General features: G+C 34.1%; 2 protein-coding genes across 5 annotated transcripts; both read right to left on the reverse strand.

Annotated features, from left to right (window-relative positions):
- Positions 1-9,013, reverse strand: LOC125493234 (F-box protein At3g08750-like). Of its 4 annotated transcripts, none has more exons than XM_048636385.2 (4): positions 7,465-9,013; positions 3,199-3,368; positions 1,596-1,668; positions 1-1,412 (listed from the first exon to the last, which is right to left on the reverse strand). In XM_048636385.2, exons 3-4 carry the CDS (start codon positions 1,664-1,666, stop codon positions 254-256), a joined length of 1,230 nt encoding a protein of 409 aa, XP_048492342.1. In that variant the 5' UTR covers positions 1,667-1,668; positions 3,199-3,368; positions 7,465-9,013; the 3' UTR covers positions 1-253. The 4 variants fall into 4 exon arrangements, with proteins under 4 accessions (XP_048492342.1, XP_048492341.1, XP_057247645.1 ...); XM_048636384.2 differs by having other exon boundaries at positions 2,125-3,368; XM_057391662.1 differs by having other exon boundaries at positions 2,125-4,004.
- Positions 9,014-9,156: 143 nt separating this feature from the next.
- LOC104902528 (ribosome-inactivating protein PD-L1/PD-L2) lies at positions 9,157-13,572 on the reverse strand. The gene is made up of 2 exons (XM_048636388.2): positions 13,415-13,572; positions 9,157-10,213 (listed from the first exon to the last, which is right to left on the reverse strand). Exon 2 carries the CDS (start codon positions 10,198-10,200, stop codon positions 9,256-9,258), a length of 945 nt encoding a protein of 314 aa, XP_048492345.1. The 5' UTR covers positions 10,201-10,213; positions 13,415-13,572; the 3' UTR covers positions 9,157-9,255.
- Positions 13,573-25,284: the final 11,712 nt, after the last annotated feature.

The following is a 25,284-nucleotide window of genomic DNA, read 5'->3' on the forward strand; positions in this document are numbered from 1 at the left end:
TACAAGACAATTAAGAAATTCCTTTATATCCCAATGTCAATGACATAATACAGACTATCCAACTAAAAGACTTTGTAGTTCTTATCACAAAATGGGACATTATAGTATAACATCTCATCAGCCTCGGATTACTCTTACTCACACCAAAGCACTCACTCAAACATATAGGCTGGTGTTATTCCACTAAAAGCACAGATACTAACACACTAGGAAGCCTGTGGAGAAAATAAGGAAAGACTTGAGCTTGGTTATCTTATGCTTCAACTTCCTCGGCCTGCTGTGACTCTGTCTTATCTTTGATCGAAACCAAACTTTCCATGTATGCAAAAACTCCTCCACACCACCTTTCATTCTGAAACGAAAGATCCCGTACTTCTTGTGCGTCTCGATCAAGTATGACTAGCTCACCATCTTCACATTGTAATATGAGTCTATTATCTTTCCAATGACCAATAGGACCCCTAACATCAGGAAACGGTCCCACAGTTGCTTTTTTGGTCCAAGACCCCTCATTCCAAGTCCATATTTCAAGATTTTTCTCACTCTCATGAAGTGATAAAAATGCAAGACAATCATCATATATTCCTAAACACTTAGAACTTGGCTGAGCATAATCAGGAACATGAATGTCTTTAAATTCATCAGTAGACATGTCAAAAGAAACAATCACTTCAGAAGTATACTCAAATGATCCAAACCAGTAACAACATCCATTCACATTCAAGTAACATTTATTGCTTTCTAAATCATAAGCCTTAGCAAGATCTCCACAATATCGCCACGAATTAGTACTTAATGAGTATACAAGGACCGATAAAGGATGCTTAACATCAGTTTCTTCATCATTGTTACTCCAATAACCTTTAATAACAACCACCTTATAGTCTCTAGTTATAGGATCTAACCCGAAACCATAAACTTCATTAGCTGCATAAGTCAAACTAGACGGAAGATCGGCCTTACAGATCAATTTAGGTAAGGTTTTGAACTCATTGATGGCCGGATTCCACAAGGCACGATCACTAGAGTCGTACTGATACAGATAATATATTCCATCACAAGGGCCACATACATATGAACTATACAATGGAATGTTATACAACACTTCATCAGCTAAAACTCGAGGAGTTTCGTTTACTAACAACTCGTACAATTGAAGTTCAGCATGGGTAACATAATGTTGAACAAGGATACAACCCCGCCAATCATCATTGTTGTTATAGTAGTTTTTCAGATGTTCTGATATGAAATTAGGACTTGAAATTATAGCATACCATGATTTGCAAACACTCTTGTATTGTAACAGATCTTTCACTGACAGCCATGACAAAATCTCAATAATCAGATTTTCAGGCAAATGATCCAACTTGTTGATTGCAATTAACATTGACCTCTCTTTTTCATTTCTAAGTCTGAAAAATACCCAAAAACAAAATCAGCTATTCTATAGAAATTACAATCACATACTAATATGTAAGAAGCAAACCCCACATAATCTTTGATTTAAAAAAAAAAACCCACAAATATAAATCCAGAAAAAAGAAGAAAATCAAAGTAGAAATCCAAATTCCCACAAAAAGTATTGAAAGTTCTGACTTCGTTTCAACAATTGGGTGAAAAAACTGTCGTTATATGCCCAAGTGAAACGTTGCAAGGAGAGAGCCATTGCTGCAAAACAAACAAAATAAAACAACACTAAGTAATAATCGATTACTCCCTCCGTTTCCTAAAGATCTTCCCACTTACTGTTCTTACCGATACCAAGGGAAAATCAAGTTATGTGGGGCATGATGTGAGTAGAGTAGGAGAGAGAAAGGGGTTAAGATAAATAAACAAATAAAAAGGGGTTAAAATAGGAGAGAGAAAGAGAGTAAAATTGAATTAATAATGTAATGGTGGACAATATGATAGTGACATGAGAGGGTAAATAGGGAAATTTGTTTTGCCAAATAAGGAATAAAACAAAAGAGGGAAGATCTTTTGGAAACACCCTTAAACGGAAAGAGGGAAAATCTTTAGGAAACGGAGGGAGTACTTGGCAGCAGAGGATAGTGAATAGAATTTAAAATCAAAGGAAAAATTAAAATTAGAAATCAAAAGCAGATAAATGAGTGAAAATAGTACGGTTCAAAGTTGAAGGAATGATCAAAGGATGTGCTTAAAAGTGACTAGTGATTAGTATCCGAAAATGTAATGCAAATGAGTAAAATTTGCTGAAATTAAGCCTCAATTTGCGAAAGTGATAAACAATGTAGAAAAAGCTATTTAATTTAAGACGCAAAAGGAAAAGAATACCTTAGTGGAAATTGAAAGGGATAAAAGCAGGGGAAAAGAATAAAAAGATAGATCTGAATCTGGTTGAGATGAAGTTTATTAATTAATGAATTGTTAAGGGCTCGTTTGGTTGAAGTTGGGAAGTATAACTTTCCATGAATTTGCATTGCCCATGAAATTTTATTTTCCAGGAGGTACATTTTTTTTGTTTGGTTGAACATGGGAAATTATATTTCCCATGAGAATTTCCACTTACCTAGGAAGGAGTAGGTGAGTTATTTCCTCCATGTAGGAAATAGAACTTCGTAGGAAGTTCTATTTCCCATGTTTTTGTCAACCAAACAACAACACATATATTTACTTCCTAAGAATTCTAATTTCCCATGCATTTGAAGGTTAACCAAACAAGACTCTAAGTCGATCATCGATGAGGTGGGTCTTTCTTTATCGACTAATATCAGTTACACATGGCTTTTATCACTATAATAATAGCACCACTATAATTTATGTCACGTCAAAGAGATAAGATCACGATAGGAGGGCTTATATATCTACTTCGTTCTAAAATAGATGAATCATTCATCACTTTAGGTCATTTCATAATAAAAGAAACTTTACTTTTTTTAGGTATTTTTTTATCTCTATATCTCTCCTCACCACATGGGTTCCTCTTTTTCTTTCTTTCTCTCTACCTCTCTCCTCTCCTAAATCCTCGTGCTAAGCCCCCACGTTTCATTTGAAACAGAACGGATGAAATATATCTTTTTCCTTCAAAGAAATAAATGAATGGAGTCTAGTGGAAACCTATCTTAGGGAGAGACACTAGGAAACTAAAGTACATGTACAAACCAAAAAAAGAAATTAAAAACTAAAACCTAAAAAACTAGATCTACTTTCTCGAAGAAACAGGCTGAGGATAGCTACCATCGACAATAGAGCAGAAACAGAGCAAGCAACGGTAGAGTTGAATGAAGCCAACGGTTGTGGTTGATGTCGATGAAGGTGGCGATGGCAACCCATCGAATGGGCAGAGCACTTATCATCATGGCGGCAAGATCTCTCCACCAACGAAGAGAGAGAGGACGACGAACCCTCTAGACCACCGACATAACATCAACGGGTTTATATTAGTATACGTATGTACATAACACAAGCAAGATGTGGTGGATCCAAGCTAAGATTTCACGTAAGAAGTAGCGTAATTTTAATACCAAAAGTAAACATATTAACTACTATATGTTCAAAATGATACAAAATCCATATACAAACTCAATGTACTTTAAGAAAAAAATATGCAATTTTTCATGATGTACGTGTTATCAAATTTTGGGACAGATTGACAAGCACATACACCTTAAAGAGCTAATCAATTCACATCACATTTATACCCATAAAAAAGAATTAAATTATTAGTTATTCCCACAATTAAAATTCAATAATGATTCTGAAAAATTATAATTCAACAACAAATCACCAAATTATAATTCATTCACCACAAAAAATAGTACACTAATAGTTCATGCAATTAACATATTACTACAAATTCAAAATAAATACATATATTGACCAATTACCAAGTAATACTAACTGTAATTTTAAGAAAAATAAAATAGAATAAAACTAATAACCACAACCACATGCCCAGAGATCCACATGTATGTCAACGCAATAATTGTGATTACTTCTTCTTGAAGGGCGAAGTTGACACCAATTCTGTAGCGAGCCAGTTTCTGTAGGTTACCATGATAGCAACGTACATTTAAAACATATTAAATAAGAGCAAAGAGCATGCGTAGATATAAACCTAATACGTAAAAGAATATTAAGTCGAATCAAAATTCTAAGTTTTTTCCAACTCTTCAAAATACTCATTTCAAAACAAGGGTTATGTTCAACTAATAATTCCTCCGTATCAAATAAGATGCAACACTTTGTTAAAACGGATGTTTCAAATAAGATGCAACAATTTTTTTTTGGAAAAATTGATGATAGAGGTCTCAACTTTGGGTGATAATTTTTAAAAGGTTTGAACTATTGATTAACCTCTGTAGGTCCCAATTTTGGGGGGTATTAACTTTTAGCGGGCCTTAGTGACTTGAAAGTGGCTTAATAGGTCATAACTTGTAAAACTTGGGTCACACCAGAAGGGTTAATTAAGGGAGGGAAGTAGGAACTAGGTGAAATTTTTAAAAAAATCGTCAGTTTTAAGTTACCGAGGCCCGCTAGCTAAAAGTTAAGACCCCGTAAAGTTGGGACCTATACAGGTTAATCAATAGTTCAAACCTTTTAAAAATTATTGCCCAAAGTTCAGACCTTTATTGTCAATTTTTTTTTAATTTCTTTCCTTATTTAGTAAGTTTTGAGTTGTAAAATAACTATAGTATCCTTATAACATTAACCTACACTAATCTACCTTAACCTAATATTTAGATTAAGAAACGCAATGGTCAAATCCTAATATCTGCACCTCAACCACCCCCTCTCTCCTCTCCTCCCCTCCTTTAAGCCCACCACGATCCTATCTCTATCTCCACCAACATTCAACCGCCTACCACAACCGCCACCACCATCAACTGCCTTGCACAAGCGCTGCTAATAGCACACTCAGTATATTTGATCTCCTTCTTTTTCTCTCCTTCGATCTCCTTCTTTCTCTATCCTTTGATCTTGTTCGTCGTCATCTTCTCTCCTTCAATCTCCTTCTTTCTCTCTCCTTCGTCTTCATCTTCTCTCTTTTGATCTCTTTCTTTCTCTCTCATTCGATCTCCTTCGATCTTGTTGTTTTGTTTGATTATTTATTCGTTGATTTTCAATTTTTAGGATTTTGATTTCTAATTGTTCAATCTCCTTCTTTCCTTTGATCTCCTTCTTGTTTCTCTCTCGGTCAATAAAGTTCAATGTTTTGGGTTTTGATTCTGAATGGTTGAATTTTTGTGCTTTTTTTGTTATCTGTGAGTTGGTGAATTTTTAATGATTTTTGTTGTAGATCTATTATTTTTGTTTTTGTTTCGGGTTAGATCTATCTTCCTTATCCTCTTTGACGGTGGGGTTGTGGTTGAAGAAACGAAAATTTGATGGTGGTGGTGGCGGGGTTCTGATGTTGGCGGGTGGTTGACTGCTGGCGGTGATAAGGTGGTGCTAGTGGATCTCATGTGTTAGTGGAATGGATTAGTTCTATTATTAAATTAATTAATTTAATCACATACCCCTCTCTATCAGTTATACACTAAGGTATCGTTTGGTTGCATTTGGGAAGTTGATCTTCTCTTTATTTTTCACTTCCCATGAAATTTCACTTCATAGGAAGTAAGCAAAATTGTTTGGTAGGCTATGGGAATATGGAATTCCCATGGGAAGTGGCACTTACCTAGGGGGAACTAGGTAAGCAACTTCCCCCATTGTATGGGAAGTAGAACTTCATAGGAAGTGGAACTTCCTATGCTCTAGTTAAACAAACATCTTCTTATACTTACACTTTCTAGGAACTTGCAATTCCTAGGCAATTGGATGTCAACCAAACCGGGCTTAAGAAAAATTATATTGTAGTCTGTAATTCAAAAGGTTTTCCATCTTATTTGATACAGAGGAAGTAATAACATTATGTTTGACCAATAAAAAAGAACATATTCAATTTTTAATAATGGAACTCAAATCTAATGTTCTTTTAAATTTTATAAAATTTTCATTTCAAAACAGCTTTATGTTCAACTGATAATACATTACATTCAACTAATAAAAAATAACTTTTTGATTTTCAATAATGAGACCCAAATCTAATAGTTTTTAAAACTTCTTCAAAGTTATCATTTCAAAACAACATTATGTTCATTTACACAGATCCGTGAAACCAACAACTTAATATTGTATGATAGCAGTACAACATATTTTATTTTACTTAATACATAATTATTTTACGTAAGACGCAGTATATCGTTACAGAGTTATAATGTACACTTGCAATTTCCCCAACCAAATTCAATGATCAGTAAAAATAACTTCACATACATAAAGATGTCGAATCATCAAATTTCTTTATTTTTTGCAATTGAAATGATACGGTATGAAATAAGTTCTACGTACACATACATATGTTCGTATTAGTAAATTGGATGAAAATTTCCACATTAATATTAAGATTATATTTTTTGTTAAGGATAATTATTATTGCAAATGTCATATGGAGGTTTATTAATAATGTAAATAAACCTTTGACATAATCTTCTACCAAGCATAATATGCAAGCAATAATCTTATATATTTTAAGTCAAACTAAACATATAGTTGATGAGGATCATATATACAAGGTCCTTAGAGAATTTGATTTGTATATGTATTTAGGTTATGGCATTTTAAATGCATTCTTATAAATAATAGGATTCTTGCAATTCTCCTCCATGTTTGGATTAATTTGCTTGTTTTGTGTACCTAAGGGGAAATTATTTTCTCGTTCTGTAGGTGACCAAGCACAATCCTCTATATATTAGAGGTGCGGACAATACATAGCTCACAGTGGCGGACCCAGGAATTTCAATTTGGGGATACAAATGTACAACAAACATAAAAGTAGGGGAAAAAAATTCACAAAAATTGTCTAAGATCAAGAATTAACGATGGGGATGAAGGGGAATCATTAGTTTCATTCGAGACATTATCATTAGGAGGATTTCATTATTCTTTTGAACATGAAATGTCAAATATTTCCTATAGGATTGCTTTCCCTTGTACTGCAGTCAATTAGCTGGGTACTGTCCATTTTACATATTTTCTTACAAAATCATCAACTATCGAAACTTTAGTATATACAAACATCAATCAATCTATGCATCCATTGCACAAAGATTCAAACACTTCTAAAATTTAGATAAAATACTTAAACAGGGGCTTTTCTTTGATAATCATTTCAATATTTATAGCAAAAATATTTATATTATGTACTCTTACATATATATATATATAATCAACATGTACAATAAACTTTGGCATTTTTATTTGTTTACCGTGTTCAACAAATCTTAATCAAATCTATCAATGCCTCGTTATTGCTTGTTGAATACATCCCTAAGCAAACTCTAACTAATTAATCAACAATTTACATCTAAATATGATTAATCTAAGAATCTAACATATATAAACTTATAAAAGTTGAAAAATATGAAATTAAAACTCATAAACAAAAACTTAACAACTTACTGGTTCAAATTAATGGAGGATTACTGCTGGGTCGATGAAGTCAAACTTCGAAGTTCGAATTAAAGGAGGCGAATGGTGGTCGGCGTCTAGGCGAAGTCCTCACTCGTTCCGTCGGAAGTTACTGCTCGGTGGTTTGAGACTTTGAGTGTTGTCAATATTGAGAGAGATGAGAGAGAATTAGAGGAGCAGAGAGAAGAGAGAAGAAAGATGCTGTAATATCAAATATGTAAAGCAGTCCGAATCCTGTGTCCCATTTCCCACGCCACGACTAGATGCTGGAATATAATTACGCCAACTTCTGACGGCAAACCCCAATTTAATCTTCATTCCTTGCCTTTTTCCCTAATAGGTTGTTGATTTATTTTGGAACACTCTACGTTTGGTTGTTCTATTAATACAAATAAACACTTGAGGTTGTGTATTTGCTTTCAGAACTAGTTAGCTATCTTCATTCACTAGTTACAATTTTCGGATTTTGGTGGGGTGTATAAAAAGACATCTTCTTGTCACCATATAGTTTAATTAAGTACAATACTAGTCTTACATGCACGCAATGCATGCGATAACATATGATAATATATGAAGTAGAAAATAAAATTAATTGGGTAGAATAATTGTCTTTATATTTTATGCTATCAAAAAAACTGATATTTTAAATGTCCTAATTTCCCCCCTTCTTCATTCAAATGAAACAGTTAGTTATCCTCTATTTTTTTTCTTTTTTTCCTTTTTCTATTTTTTGGTGTCCCCCATGTGTTGCCTTATAGAATAGAGATTTTACTATGGCTTAAGTCCTTGTATCATTTCTTGTTGTTGATCTTTTTGCATTGTTGTTAATGTTTAGTGCCTTATTTACATGTTTTTAACTCCTTCACAGGGTTGCATTATATGATGGTGAAGTATTTTACCTGATTTATTCCGTGGATGTCTTATTTCTATTATATTATAGACAGATATTATTATGCCTAGTTTGCATAGCATCATGACTCCGTCCTCTCTTCGCGATGAAGATTTGTGTTTAAAAAATTCGGGTTTATTTTTCAGTTTTTGGTTTGGTTTTTTTTTTTCCGAAAAATTCTAGGTTTTGGTTCTTGGTCCTTTGGCACTTGATACCATGTTAAGATTTGATCAAGTTGTGTTGTTTTCTCATTCATCATCAAAAGTTTTTATACAACCTAGAGGACGGAGCTATGATGGTATGCAAACTACGCATAATAATATCTATCTATAATATAATAGGAATAAGAGTTCTAACACTTATGCTAGCTTCAACTTTGAACTTTTGTTTAAACAACCCGTAGCATTTTCATGACGTATTGTAAAACCCCAACCTTCATGCTACGAGGACCAAGGTGTCATCTATAAGCATATTTAAGACCGACAAGTAATTAACCTCATAAATTGGCGAACACAAGTCTCTTCGGCACATATATATACACACTCACTTATGTATAACTTGGAAAACTTCCTATAGGAGATCACTCATAACAAGATTATTATTCCCAACCAAAAACGCTTAATTGTCTGATATCCTAGAATATGAACTTCTTCAATGAAAAATGTATCTTGTATATTATGGTAAACCATGATGTGGCTCATCCAACAATATAAAGGGGTGTACTAGCTATACTTGGCTCTTATGAATTATACGAATCACATTTTCAAACTTTATAGTATTTGTTTACATGAGAATTAACCAATGAAGTTTTTATTAAGTAGAATAGTGGCAGATAAAAGTAGTACAGAACTAGAGATGCATCATACATGTATGTCTCTGAGATTGATGATTGATCACATAACTGCAGATTCCAAAACTGCAAGACCAACATCAATATTATCAGCCATATTAGAGTTTCGTGGAGTAGGAACAACCACATACTTGAGGAGGCCAATGTCCTCTTTTATGTCGTTAACATTGTACACCATCTGTTTGTACTCAACGTTACCAACTTCAATAGGTGGATTAATAGTGGTGCATCTAGTGTAGGTTGATGCACTATAGAATGCTTTAGATATTTTAGCCCAGTCATTTTGGAAGGCCTTCATTTTGAGTTTGGTGTCATCTGAATTATCTTTCCATACTATCGCGTTCTCCATGAATTTAAATCGTGATGCCTCCGCAACCATTTGGATGACAATAAGGAAAAACTTGGCCTCCGCCGCGTTGTTGAGTTCAGTTTCTGGTTTTCCATAGACACTTCTGATTGCGCCCTGTAGCTTATCAACACCTAATTCAAGCCTTGTTCTATCTGTTCGAGCGTATGGCTCAAGACTGTCGTAGTTGCCTGCAAAATTAGTTGTTCTTCTAATTGCCGCATCTTGGAAAAGGGTGTTCCTTGCAGCCTGGGGAACGTCATTAACGAAAGTGGACCGAAGTATCCCGTTAAACTTGTCTTGATAACCCCATACATACAAATCTATGACATCTATTCCTATGGTCACCCAATTTCTGTTGCTAATCTTTAGGTCCACTGTTATATATTCTTGGCCTTCTAACGGAGCACGTCGCGTGGATGGTAAGCCGCAGATCCTGATCGGAGCTTCCACTTGATTTCGCAGTCTCGTCAAGAATTTCGGATAACATTTGACAGGATCAGGAAGGGAAAGGTCCCATGACACAGTGTTGTAGCCTAGTTGTTGATCGCATTCATCATATAGTATGGCCAGTGATGGCATAATAACCATTACTATCATAATGCACCACCACATCCATATTGCTGCTGCGGACACCTTCATACTTGTTGATCACCTGCATATCATAATATGCAGTTTTCAGTAACTAAGTATTGTACATAAATTTGTTTGAACCTACTTAGGGGGTGTTTGGTTCAAAAAAAATAAGGTATGAGGTATGGGTTTAGAATGAATAAAACCTATACCTAGTGTTTGTTTGTAAAATTTTGAATTTCTAAACCCATACCTCAAACCCATAAGTTATGGGATTTAGAAACCCAAGGGGGAGGTGGGTATAGCTCATACCAAACCTTCAAGTATAAAATAAAAAGGAAAAACTTCATTCCAAGATATATCCAAACGCATGGAATCAAGTATCAAGTTCCAACCCCATACCACTACGATTTCATTCCTTATTCCAAACCTATACCATTTCATGAACCAAACGCCCCCTTAATTGTTGATGGAAGATATAGCTTGCCGTCTATATGTACTCGTGTGTGTTTTGCCTATTTGCTTTTCCCATATTGGATGTTAGTTAACTTTGACCATAAATCTTTTCACTAATATAACATTATTAGGGGGTGAAAATTAAACTTAGATGAACACCTTGTAATAAGTTTAAACTAGCCTTCTATGCACGTGATGTGTGCGTCGATTGTTTGGGTCTATTCATATAATTTTAGAAGTATGATTTATAATTATTGTTGTACAAACTAATTTAAAGTGCTTAGAATTTGTTAGAATATTTAGATGTAAGGTTTTATAGTCAAATTAAATTTGTAATTTTTTTTAATAAAATTAACATTTTTCTCATTGTGTCAAATTACTTTGTTGATGCTTATTTAGTTTAATTTATCATTAAATATTTGACCCCATCTTTAAATTAGGAAAGGATATATTGTAGAAAATTTGAATATCCAATTATATATTTAGCTAAGGACAAAAAGGACTTTTTAAAGGGGGACACCATAACTCCCCCTAGCTTATATAATAGAGATAAGTTAAGTTAAGTTTAGATAAGTTTATAGAGAAGTTTGGGAGAATTCAGGTAAAGAGATTGCTATCGTAATTCGTACATATAGTTGTACACCATTTTTTTTTTGTTTTGCTCAATGCTTATATTCTTACTTATTTGAAGCTTGGGTACTGAGAAAAAAGTAATTTTGAATATACGCTAAACCTAGGTGTAAAATTCCAAGGGTTTATTAGACATTGATCAGCCAATGCTTATAATAAAATTAATATTTGCTTGATAAGTGGCCGATTTCTAAATAATTCAACTAGATTTTTTTTCAATAAATTATAAACTGAAATGTTGGGACTAGGACGGCTTATCGATCGAGCCGAGTTCTAACTATGGTCTCCTCAGCTTGTGTTCGTTTAAGTTTAATTGAGCTCGAGCAGAGCTCGAAGATTAATAAGCCGAACTTTGTTTGAGTCGAGCTTTGTCAAATGTTAAACGAGTCGAGCTCGAACTGTTCACGAACAGGCTTGACTCTTTATCACCCCTAATTTTTACATGTTTTCTTTATTTTTTATTTTTTAATATTTGAGATTTATAGGTTTTGTTTAAGACAATGAAACTATTAAGTCATCATTGTGTTATATCTAGATTAATATATTTATGTATATATACAAATATATTAGTTTTCTATATAAAAGTATAACCCGTTCACTAGCTTTTGAGTCGAGCTTTGCCTAAGAGCTCAACACGGCTAGTTAAAGTCTTTAACTGAATTTTGACCAAACCGAGTTGTGAACAATCTAATCCAGAACTGTTCGCGAACAGGTCAGATTCATTAATGTAGTCCATGAATATATGGAGTGTAGTGTTCTTCTACACGTCCCTAAAATATTTTTCTATAAATAGTCATGTAAAAGTTTATGTAGTTTTCTCGTACACGTCTCTATAATACACTTTTTTTTTTCTCATACAAGTTGACTTAGGCGTCAATAATTGATTTATACCCAAAACACCTATCTTGAACTATACGATATTATACTGAGTTTGGATTATTCGTACTGATCTTTAGTATTATGACACCAATTAACTTATAATACTAACTCCCTCATCAATTCATAGATCAAAATCTTTTTTTGACAGGTAGATCAAACTTAATTAATTACGATTCATTTACCGAAAAGTTACCAATATAAATATAAAAAATTAAACTTCACTTTTACTAGCTAGCTAGATTCATTTCAAATTTTAAAAATACTAGTACTTTGTAATAGAAAATAAAATATTTATGAACAAATAAAGAAAGGTACATTCACAACATTGAAATGAATGGCACGCAGAATATATGCTAAGAAGCCATCTTTTACGAGTTATCACTAAACTTAGCTTGAGAAATTCATAAAAAGACTATTGAAATATTGCTAACTATTTTATTTCTCTATAATTTGAATTTTTGATGTGTAATTAACAAATTAATTAATTTTAGGAGGTTTTTGTTTTTTACTACGAAAAACCTACAGTAATTATAAAGGTGTACCGCAATAAAAGGGTATTAATTAAGTTACAATTTTCTAACTATACTTGAGTTTAGAATTGAAACATTTAACTGAAAAAATCTTGAAATTCAACTCAAATCGATATACAAGTATAATGAGTCAAAACAGAAAACACTAAATTGTACTAAGTCGGTTGAGTTCGCTATCTCTCCCTAGATCTTATATAAATGAACTTAAGCATCACACTGGGAAATGGCTTTTCCTCTAAAGAGAGAAAAAGACCTCAAATTTGGTATGACTAGCAATTCTAGTGAAAGTCTAAAGGATTTAGTCGAAAAATGAGATATATAATTTCTGTTCCTTTTTTTGTTTTGTTTTTTTACAATGGGGGACAAAATTTTTGTTACTAAAGTTTAATGGAAAGATTAGCACTAATTAACTAACTTCAACATCCGAGGTTGAACCTCCATTATGAACACTTCAAAGGATCGAGAGGATCCCCTTGCCCCTCTCCCTCCTAAAGTGTTAACACGATAGCTCATATTTAGTTGACTTAGAGCAAAGTTTGTTTTAATTGATTTCTTCATCTTATCTACCCAAACAAAATAAGAAAAGTCTAAATAGCCCTTAGTTTAAAAGTGTGAGTGGTTTTATTTTTATGGATGCATCATTAGAAATGTGAACTGTGAAAAGCACAACAATTAACAAAGAGTAAAAGCTTTGCAACCGAAAAACAAAATAAACCAAAGGGTAAAAGCAAAAAAGAAAAAAGAAAGTGTTAAGAAGGAGAACACGTAATTATATAGGAAAAGCTTACAGAGAGGTGAAGCTTGAGCCGTATTTTACAGGTGAAAGGCTGTCTCGCTTCAATGCGCTCGTCGTCACAGTAACTACTAACAAAACTTCATCTACTTTAAATAGGCCAGCTTTCAAGTTGCCACTTGCCAAGTTGCCAAAGTAGCAAAATTAAAAACTCTTGTAGTGGGAATATGCTATTAAGAATTAATCACCCATAGGCTATAGCTTTTCTTTCAAATGATGCCTTCAAGCCTTCATTCAATGGTTCGAAGATAAGGAGATGACAAGACAAAACATGACTTGTTAGGTTTGACAACACCGTCTGAAATGGAGCTGAAACTGATAAAGTGGCTGAAACTGATTAGGTAGTAGTTGAAACTGATTAGGTAGTAGCTGAAACTGTTAAGAAGGTGAAACTGTTAAGAAGCTGAAATTGATAAGTTAGCTGATTGCATAACCTGTTTGGTAAAATTATTTATGACTGTAGCTGAAATATCTTTTTAGGCTTAAAAAAAATAAAAATAAAATATCTTTTTAGGCTTATAAAATAAAAAGAAAATAAAAAAAATTCAACACCTAATCTCAGACGCTATATTTTACTCAAACACAATTTCAATCAAATTTTGGACTTCAATTTGATTTAAGTTCCTCCACCAAACACCACTAAGGCTCTGTTTGGGGAAGCATTTCAGGTGACTTAAATGATAAGGTGCTACAATTTTAAGTCACCTTATATGATTAGTGGTGTTTGGTGGAGGAACTTAAATAAAATTTAAGTCCAAAATTTGACTGAAATTGAGTTGGAGTAAAATATAGCTTCTAAGATCAGGTGCTGAACTTTTTTTTTTATTATTATTAATTTCTTTTTATCTTTTTAAGCCTAAAAAGATATTTTCTTTTTATGTTTTTAAGTTTAAAAAGATATTTCAGCTATACTCATAAATAATATTAACAAACAGGTTATGTAATCAGCTAGCTTAACAGTTTCAGCACCTTAACAGTTTCAGCTGCTACCTAATCAGTTTCAGTCACCTTATCAGTTTCAGCTCCATTTCAGTCAGTTTTGCCAAACATAGCCTAATCATATAAGATGACTTAAAATTCTAACACCTTATCACTTAAATCACCTGAAATGCTTCTCCAAACAAAGCCAGATGACATTCTAATAGTTAAGGGATCTAAATCTGATAAACAACTTTTACTTTCGTAGATTGGAATGAAAGAAATGTCATGTTTTACATGACGCCATGATATATGGAGAGTCGGTAACACAGGACAGACTCCAATGTTCTCCCACACGGCCACACGTTTTAATTATATATAGATGTTCAGTATATAGATTTTTTCAATTATTTTATGCACAACAAATGACGACTTGCTATTTATTATCCCACTAGATCAATAAAAAAAGCAAATTATAAACTATTTTTTTAGTTGCATTGTACTCAGCATAAATATCTAAAAATATTATCTCAGATGACCCTGACATATAAGTTATTTACGACATATAAGCTTTTTTCCAAATAACTCCAACTAGGGTTGTGTATCGAACCAGACTGTCGGTCCGGTCCAGTCCTCGGTCCACAAAAAAACCTGATTTCAAGTTTCCGATCTGGTCCAAACTCGAAAAATTATGGCTCGGTCCGGTTGGACTAGAATTTCTATTATTTTAGTAAAAAAAGTTTATAGGTTAAAAAAAGTTTTAAAAGGTAGAAATAAAGTTAAAAACCTAATATTTATTACTTTAGGATTATTGTTATTAAAATTAGTAACTTTTAATGTATTTAGTTTATAAATATATATTTAAACAAAATAATTTTTTGTAAAAAATTATAAATCCCGGTCCAACAGGTTCAAGACCCGACCGAAATTTTTCCGATCCGATTTCGGTCCAAAAAATACCAGATTCCGTTCCACCAATCCGGCCGGTTCCGGACCGATTCTGGACTGGTGCAAACCCGTCCCCAACATTTTTCACCCCTATTGCGGATAATCCTAAACTTGTATTTTGTCATTAAACTTGATGGAATGGCTAACGCCGTTAAGTTCTCTTTTTCGCCAACAAACTCTACTCGTCAAAACCATAACCCACACCTTCAAAACTCATCAATGGCGTTCAACTCCATTTTCTATCTCCTCGAATTTTCGTCTTTCCACTTTTCATTTTCTCAACAAAAGTCAATTTTTAATTCAAGAAGAAGATTTAGCCCTTTAAGAAATTTAAAAGTCTGCTTTTTTATTATTGTGGGATGGATGATATTGTTGAGATTTTAAGATTGTAAGAAGTAATGATGACAGTGGAAGAATAACACAAAAAGAAAGCAAAATGAACACTGATATTACTGCACACATAAAACTGAAAAATACATGAGATTATATAGGCTAAATAAACACAAACTAACTCCCTAAACTTAAGCCCTCTAAACCCACGACACTAACTAACAAATTTTCCTAATACTTGCCACTAACCCACTAACTTAGCAAAACTAACAAACTTACTGACATTAACTTAGAGTTAGGAAACTAACTATCTAAAAACAATGAAACAAATATTTGAATCATTCCAACACTCCCCTTTGATTCAAATTCTCATGCCACAACTTCTTCCAAGATTTCATATTGCCATGAAATTTAATTACTGCCACGAACATGCTACCACACAACGACGAACTTCAACTTGAACTCAACCACAAACACAACCTCGACCTGAACACGGCTTCATCTCGACACCAAAACAAAATATTGCACGAACACGCAATCACAACACTTGACTCTTGCATAATCAAGACCTCTTCGACTTTCTTACGACCACGACGAACTCGCTTCACGCATTCATAACCACCACGACCTCGACCCTCTTCATACTGCGACCACTACCACCTCGACCATAACCACGACCACGACCATCTCTACCTCGACCATGACAATGACCACTTGCATATTCACGATCCCGACAACCCAATAAACAGGAATCCATCGACACATTAAACAAACAAAAAACACTCATTTCTTTTCTGCATAAACATAACAAAACACTCTCAAAAAAAAATTTCACCCAAACTTCGAACAACAGACGACATTCCTTTTTTTTTTTTTTAACAACCCAAACACAACCCACGACAACTTATTTGATCTGTTTTTCTCAGGATCAAACCATCGGCTCTGATACCATGTTGAGATTTTAAGATTGTAAGAAGTAATGATGACAGTGGAAGAATAACACAAAAAGAAAGCAAAATGAACACTGATATTACTGCACACATAAAACTGAAAAATACATGAAATTATATAGGCTAAACAAACACAAACTAACTCCCTAAACTTAAGCCCTCTAAACCCACGAAACTAACTAACAAATTTTCCTAATACTTGCCACTAACCCACTAACTTAGCAAAACTAACAAACTTACTGACATTAACTTAGAGTTAGGAAACTAACTATCTAAAAACAATGAAACAAATATTTGAATCATTCCAACAGATATTGACGACATCATGAAACTTCAGAATGTGTGAAATTATGAGAGATTATCTGTCTTTTAGATATCTGGTGTGTATGTGCATATTAAGTTTTGATGATGAAAAATAATATAATATGTTCTAGTATGAAAGTGAGTAACAGATGGTTGAGAAAGGAATAAATAAATGAAGACTTTGAAGAAATGAAGAATCAAGATTGAACTCCAATAGTTTATATTCCTAAGTGTAGTTACTTTATGCAAAGTGTAATGTACTTGAACTAGGTGATATACTATGTACTAAATATAGAAATATAAAATTATTATAATTATTATTTTCTTATAGTTAAGGAAATAAATAATTATGTTAATATTATATGTCTACATAAAAGGAAATTAACATTCGAAAAACAAGTTTATTGAAAATGATAAAGTTATAATAAAAACGTTTTATATAAAAGAATTTTTCATTAAAACGTGTTTTTTAATAAACGAGTAAAACAAGTTTTATCAAAACCGTGTAAAACAGTTTTTATAAAAATAAGATTTTCGAAAATTGTTTTTGGAGAAAGAATTTGAGATAATAAAAGAGTATGAGATAAAAAGGAAATCTATTGGTTAGTCAAAATATAGATAAACGTTGATTTAAGGAAAACTTATCTTTTTAGAATTGAAGATAAAGATGAAAAAGGATAAAGTTTATTTTCTAAAAAGAAAAGGTTTATCCCTTAAATTAAGGAGTAAAAGATAAATATATTTTGAAGGATTTTCGTCCAAGCCATGTACTATAAAAGGGTTTATAATTCATTCTCATAACTCACGTTTTCAGAGAGAAAAATCGGAGATATTATTAACAGCTGAAAACAATTTCCTAAGACACAAAGTATAACACTGTTCGAGTCAATTTGAATTATTACTATTCTACGATTGTAATTGTCCTCTAAATTGCTTGAATAAGAAGCACACGTTTGAGAGTCTTTTCTTTCTGTAATTTCTACATTATAGAGAGTTGCAACTCTTAGAGTTAAGGGTTGGGGAGCACTACTAGGGTTAGTAGTGGGGGGAGTAGTCTTATTGTGTCAAGAGGTTAGTATTTTAGGATTCAAATAAAGGAGTTTGGTTCGTGTGGACGTAGATCTTAGAGGTTAGATTGAACCACGTTATATTTGGTGTTTGAGTGATTTATTTCATATAGTTTTCGTTTTAATTTTCCCAAAAACTCAAATCAAAGATTTACGAGTATTTCGCACAGTGCCTGGCACAGTATCATATAAGAAGTTTTGCGAAAATCGATAAGATTTTGTCGCTCAATTCAACCCCCCTTCTTGAGTGTCGCCTTGTGTTCCAACAATGGAGCACAAGGAATATTTTATACTCTGGTAGAGTTTAACTTGTAAATGTTGTTTTCACGAGTATAGATGGTTATTGGGCTCAAATATTCATTTTACCTAGCAAAGTTATATAGGATATTGAAAGTGTTAGCAGAGGATTTTTGTGATTTGGCAACTATTTTTGCTCTAAAGGTGGGTATGTTGCTTGGACTGAGGTTTTCGATAGTAAGAGTATAATAGATTTAGGCTTTAGAGATGTAAAAAACTTGAATACAACAAGCTTGGATAAGCATGTATGGGCAATTGCCACAAAAAAAATAATATTTGGGTGAGATGGGTGCACTCATGTTACATAAAAGAGGAGGAATGGTAGGATTATATATCATCCTACAAATGGAAGTAGTTGGCATTGGAAAAGGATTTTTGCAGTAAAGGAACAAATGAAACGGCTTTATTGCAGACATGCATGATCGAGTTTCAGACCTTTCAAAGATATTTGTCCGGGATGTTTTGCACAAGATGGTAGTGCCAAGAGAGCATTGATAGAAATTTTTGACAGGCGCATACAGAAGGTTAATGGGCCAATTTTGTAATTTATGAATTTTCATTAATTGAAATAATTTGTTACAAATTTGGGGAGATGCATATGATATGTGATATGCAAGGTTTCATAAGAGAACTCTTGCTTATAAATGTGGGAGAAAGTACATAATATGACTCCACACTCCTACGTACAATGCTATTTATAGGAGTGGTATATCTATCTAATAATAATATCTGATACTAGATTATTCTAGATTCTTCATTTCTAGATTTTTCTATAATATGTCTTAATTACAATAGATATTTGTTTAGATAACTTTAGAATTCATCTTGATTTTTACACTAGATTTTTCTAGATTACTATTTCTAACTGTCAAGGGACCAACTCAACCAAAAGCTTAAGCTGATGGTTGAGGCCCTAGGAATAGATTAATACTCTATCACGCCCCCTCACGCAAGAGCCCTTTGGGCTTGAAGTGTGGATGCATGCAGCACAAGTCTCCCTCATACCTGGCGCTAAATATTCCACTGCGAAAGGAGGGGTGGATGAGTTTCGAACCCGTGACCTTTTTGTCACGCTGGCTCTTGATACCATGTCAAAGGACCAACTCAACCAAAAACTTAAGCTGATGGTTGAGGCCCTAGGAATAGATTTATACTTTATCACTAACAAGCATGTGTTCTAGGATATATACTTTTGTTTAGAATAGGCTGAGTGTGACAAAGTATAAATTTATCAATTGGTTAGCCATGAGAAGAAGACTCCACACAAGACACAACTGTCAAGCAAGGTTGTTGTGTATGATAGCACAATCCCTACTGAATGTTGGCCGGGTACGTGGTTTGGAAACTGAGACTCAAGAGCATATCTTGTTTGAAAGTTGTTGCCATAAGCAAATTCTGACTAAGAGCAAAGAGTACGTGGATGGAAATTATGTTAGAAAATGTATAAGGGTAATGAAAATGACTACTATATGAACAAATCTTCTAGGCGTGTTGGGACACTTTCCCAAAAGCAATATTCCTACCCTACACTAAGCACGGGTTACAAGGAATTCACTTCCGAGATACAAAGAAGAACAACAAATATCACGCTCGTTATGAGATTTGTCAAATGAGTGAAAGAAAGAAAATAATTTGTAAAAGATGATGAACTTCTTTTTCTTTATGCAATCGAGAGAATTTTCTTTTTCTATCCAATAACCCTTCATCATACGTGTAGTATCATATATATACTAATGCTTCCATATTTCAGAAACCGAAACATTGCATTTGTTCAACCGCACAAAAGCACAAACCGCAAAACCGCACAAGCAAAACCGCAAGAAACCTCCTGCGTCGCGAGGTGCGACCAACATCGCGAGGTGCGACCAGCCTCGACAGAACTTGCTTCTGCTTGGCTTAACTGCGTCGCGAGGTGCGACATATGTCGCGAGGTGCGACCAGCCTCGACAGAAATTTCCTCCTGCTTGGCTTAACTGTGTGCGTCACGAGGTGCGATGTATGTCGCAAGGTGCGACCAACCTCGACCTCGCCTCCTGCTTGTGAGTGCTTCATCATAGCATCATAGCATAGTATAACATATATTCTTTGAATAACAACACCATAACCAAGTTATTCAAGCAATACATCATGAAGTTTTAACTAACATAATACTCTAAATCTCCAACAATCCTCCCCCATTTAGAGTATTTAAAATAGTCACGCATAAGCATCATCATAAACAAATCAATCTCATGCATAAATGAAAGTGTATAAAACTTGAACTTTCATATAGTAAGTACACATTCCAAGTATCCGTATCCAATTGGTGTCGATAACGATTGAACCAATTTCAATACATAATGGAAACCCGAAGATACTATACACACAAGATAAAATTACTTAAACTCATTATAAACCGACACATAAAGCCTTGTGTCCATATCTATTCATAAGTGTATCAAAGCTATGCCCCAATAGCTCCTTGAAGCGGCTAAACTTCACACTTACATAGGTAGATCTCTAAAATACATGCTACTGTGAAAAGCATAAACAAGAGACCTATTAAGTTATACAACCTCCTTATACAACACAGTTATAGAACTATAAACTTAGGATGAATAAAAGTTCTACAATCATCTAAATGAAGAAATTAATCTTATTGAACTTAAGACCCAACGTCATATTGGGCGTTAAGTTAAGATTCCCTCATTCGTGATTCTCGAGGGGCTCCAATCCTAAACCGATTGCCATCCTCTTTACATTATCTCTAGCCAAGGCCTTTGTAAAACAATCCGCTAGATTATACGTTGTACGTACATAGTCAACAGTGATTACACTATCCTTGATAAGTCCTTGGATGTAGCTATGCCGCACACCAATGTGTCTTGACTTACCATTATAGACTTGACTATATGCTCTTGCCAAAGCAGCATCGTTATCACAATGAATCGCTATGGCGATATCGGTTTTGGCAACAAAGGAATCTCAATCATGAGATTCTTCAACCACTCCGCCTCTTTGCTTGCGGAAGATAAAGCAATGAATTCCGAAGTCATGGAGGAATCCGCTATGCAAGTTTGTTTCTTGGAAGCCCAAGATATAGCACCTCCCCCAAGTAGAAATACCCATCCACTTGTAGAAGAGTGATCCTCTTTTTAGAGATCCAACTTGCATCCGAATACCCTTCTAAAACCGAAGGATATCCACTGTAGGATAAACCATAGTCCTTGGTTTTTCCTAAATACCTTAACACACGACGAATAGCTTGCCAATGTTGTACACTAGGATTACTAGTATACCTACTGAGTTTGCCTACCGCAAATGCGATATCCGGCCTAGTACTCGTCATTGCATACATCAAACATCCAATCACCCTTGAATACTCAAGTTGAGATACGACACTACCTATTAGGTAGTAATTTCTCACTAGGGTCCATTGGAGTTGACACAAAAGAGCAACCACTAACATCGAATTTCTTAAGAACCTTTTCGATGTAGTGAGATTGAGACAAACTCAATTTACCTTTGCTTCTTTTAATTCTAATTCCTAGAATGACATCCGCCTCCCCCAAATCTTTCATTGAGAACTTAGACGATAGAAAAGATTTAGTCCATCAACTTGGGATAAATCAGTTCCAAAAATTAGCATGTCATCTACATATAAGCAAATCATCACACCATGACCATTGTCATCAAATTTGCTATATACACACTTGTCTGAATTGTTCAATTTGAATCCTTAGACAACACTACCTCATCAAATTTTTGATGCCATTGCTTAGGTGCTTGTTTTAGCCCATACAAAGATCTAATTAGTTTGCAAACTTTTTGTTCTTGACCTTTGACAACAAACCAACCGGTTGTCTCATGTAAACCTCCTCATCTAATTCTCCATACAAGATGCAGTCTTGACATCCATTTGATGGATCACAAGATTATGAATTGCTGCAAGAGCAATCAATAATCTTATAGTGGAGATTCGAGCTACAGGTGCATATGTATCGAAATAATCGATACCCGGCTTTTGAGAAAAGCCTTGTGCCACTAACCGGGCTTTGAACTTGTCAATAGTTCCATCGATTTTCATTTTCTTCTTGAAAATCCATTTGCACCCTATTGGTTTACATTTAGGAGGTAGGTCCGCTAAAACCCATGTGTTATTCCCCATGATTGAGTCCATTTCATCATCAATAGCTTCTTTCCAAAATGAAGCATCTTGAGATTGCATGGCCTCATCATAGTTAAAGGATCCCTTCCACATTATAGACATATGGAAATTTAGTCAAAACACTATCTCTTGATCCTTCAACCAAATATACATGAAAATCCGGGCCAAAAGATTTCTCTTTCCTAACCCGTTTACTTCTCCTTGGTTGAGTTGATGTAGATGCAACATTTTCATCTAGAATTTGTTCATCTAACTCATGATCATCATTTTGATCAATCTCTTGAATTTCGGTACTTGGAGTTATATCCTTTGGTCTAGGAACCGATGAATATCTATTTTCATCAAAAATTGCATCCTTGACTCCACAATAGTGTGAACCGACCAAAAGTCGTTTTGTTCTATAACATAGAACCTATAGGATTTGCTATGAGCAGCATATCCTATAAAGATGCATTCAACTCCTCTTTCACCTAACTTTTTACGTTTAGGTTCCGGCACTTTACTATTGCCCTACATCCCCAAACTCTAATGTAACTTAGATTTGGTTTTCTTTTGTACCATAATTCATAAGGGGTTACTTTGTTCTTTTTCATAGGAACACGATTTAAGATGTAACAAGCGGTTAAAACCGCTTCACCCCAAAAACCATCACTCAAACCCGAGTAGGATAACATAGAATTTACCATTTCTTGTAAAGTTCTATTTTTTCTTTCCGCTACACCATTTTGTTGTGGTGTATAAGCCGCGGTTGTTTCATGTATATTCCTAAAGCTTGGAAATAACTAGGATTATGAAATTCACCACCTCTATCGGTTCTAAACCGTTTAACCTTGTCACTTAGTTGCAATTCTACTTCATTTTTATAGATCTCAAATTTTTCTAGGGCTTCATCTTTAGTAGACAATAGATATACATAACAAAATCGTGAATGATCATCAATAAATGTTACTATATATTTTTTGTTTCCTAAAGAAGGTGTACTATGAAAATCACAAAGATCACTATGTACAAATCAAGCAATTTAGTATCTCTTTCCACATTATTAGGGAAAGAACACCTAGTTATTTTGGTAAGCATGCATGTTCTACACTTCTCAATACTTGGATCAAAAGCAGGAATTAAATCATCCTTAGCCATAAATAGAACATAATTTTCTATAATTAACATAACCAAGTCTTAAATGCCAAAGAGAAGAATTATCATTAATAACACACACATTGTTACTAAAGCATTTGAAATGCTAAGTTTAAACATACCATTACAAAATAACCAAGTCCAACAAACAAACCACCCTTAGATAATATAAATTTGTCCGACTCAAAACCATTTTAAAACCTATTCGATTCAAGATAGCTCCTGACACTAGATTACGCCTAAGTTCCGGAGCAAATACAACATCTCTTAACACTAGAGATTTGCCGGAACTAAAGACCAACTCTACTTGTCCTACACCGAGAACTTGAGCTGTAGAGTCATTTCCCATGTATAGAACTTCTCCATTGTCCACCTCCTTGAAGGTTTTGAATGAAGACCGCTCCTTGCACACATGCCTTGAAGCTCCTGAATCGATTACCATGAACAATCATCCTGTACACAAAAGATTTCAGAAATCATACACATATAATTCAAACTGAATTACATGAAAGTTGTGTACAAGTACCTTGTTTGGCTTGGGATTGGCTAGACTCGCCTTTCCCTCCACCTTGCTCATTCTTTTTGTTCATTTTCCTCTTCCATAGGAAGCAATCCTTTTTGAAGTGTCCGGGCTTGCCACACTCCCAACAACCACGTTGTTGAACACCTCCACCATTCTTAGGCTTCTTAAAGTTGTTGCCTTTGGTGAAATTATTAGCCCTCTTCTTAGGATTTGAGTCTTTGAACTTTCCATCCTCCACCATGTTAATGGTAGAAGAATTAGGATTTACCTCCTTTTGTCCATCTTGAACCCGAATGCCCTCTTCAATCCGAAGATGAGCACCCAATTGTTCCACATTTATATCATCTTTCCTATGTTTAAGAGTATTTCTAACATCCTTCCAACTTGGTGGTAATTTGTCATTATTGAAGATACAATAAAGTTTCATCCATACTAATATTTGTTGTTTAAAACTTCCTAAAATCCTTTGAATTTCATGGAATTGTTCCATCACAGGCCTTGTTTCATTCATCTTAAAGTTATTAAATTACTAACTAAGAACTTCTTACTAGATGCATCTTCGGCCATGTATTTTGACTCAAGGTCATCCCAAAGCATTTTAGCGGATTCATAAAATTGATAAACATCAAATAAAGTGTCAGACATACCGTTTAAAATGTGACCACGACATATATAATCGTCATTCTCCCACTTGTTCCTTCTCCTTGAGGCCTCCAAAGTTTCATCTTCCACAAACTCGGGTTTTGGAGTACTCAAAACATATGCCACCGAAAGAGAAGTGAGAAGAAAATGCATCTTCTTTTGCCATCTACGGAATCCCACACCCTCAAACTTTTCAAGTTTCTGAAAATTCGAAGTCATTTCACGTACCGTAGCCATCTTCAAGATATATTGCTTTTGGATTGTTAGAAAATGTATAAGGGTAATGAAAATGACTACTATATGAACAAATCTTCTAGGCGTGTTGGGACACTTTCCCAAAAACAATATTCCTACCCTACACTAAGCACGGGTTACAAGAAATTCACTTCCGAGATACAAAGAAGAACAACAAATATCACGCTCGTTATGAGATTTGTCAAATGAGTGAAAGAAAGAAAATAATTTGTAAAAGATGATGAACTTCTTTTTCTTTATGCAATCGAGAGAATTTTCTTTTTTATCCAATACCCTTCATCATATGTGTAGTATCATATATATACTAATGCTTCCATATTTCAGAAAACCGAAACATTGCATTTGTTCAAC

The sequence above is a fragment of the Beta vulgaris genome, chromosome 9 (genome assembly GCF_026745355.1).
Source record: "Beta vulgaris subsp. vulgaris cultivar EL10 chromosome 9, EL10.2, whole genome shotgun sequence".
Classification (NCBI taxonomy): Eukaryota; Viridiplantae; Streptophyta; class Magnoliopsida; order Caryophyllales; family Amaranthaceae; genus Beta; species Beta vulgaris.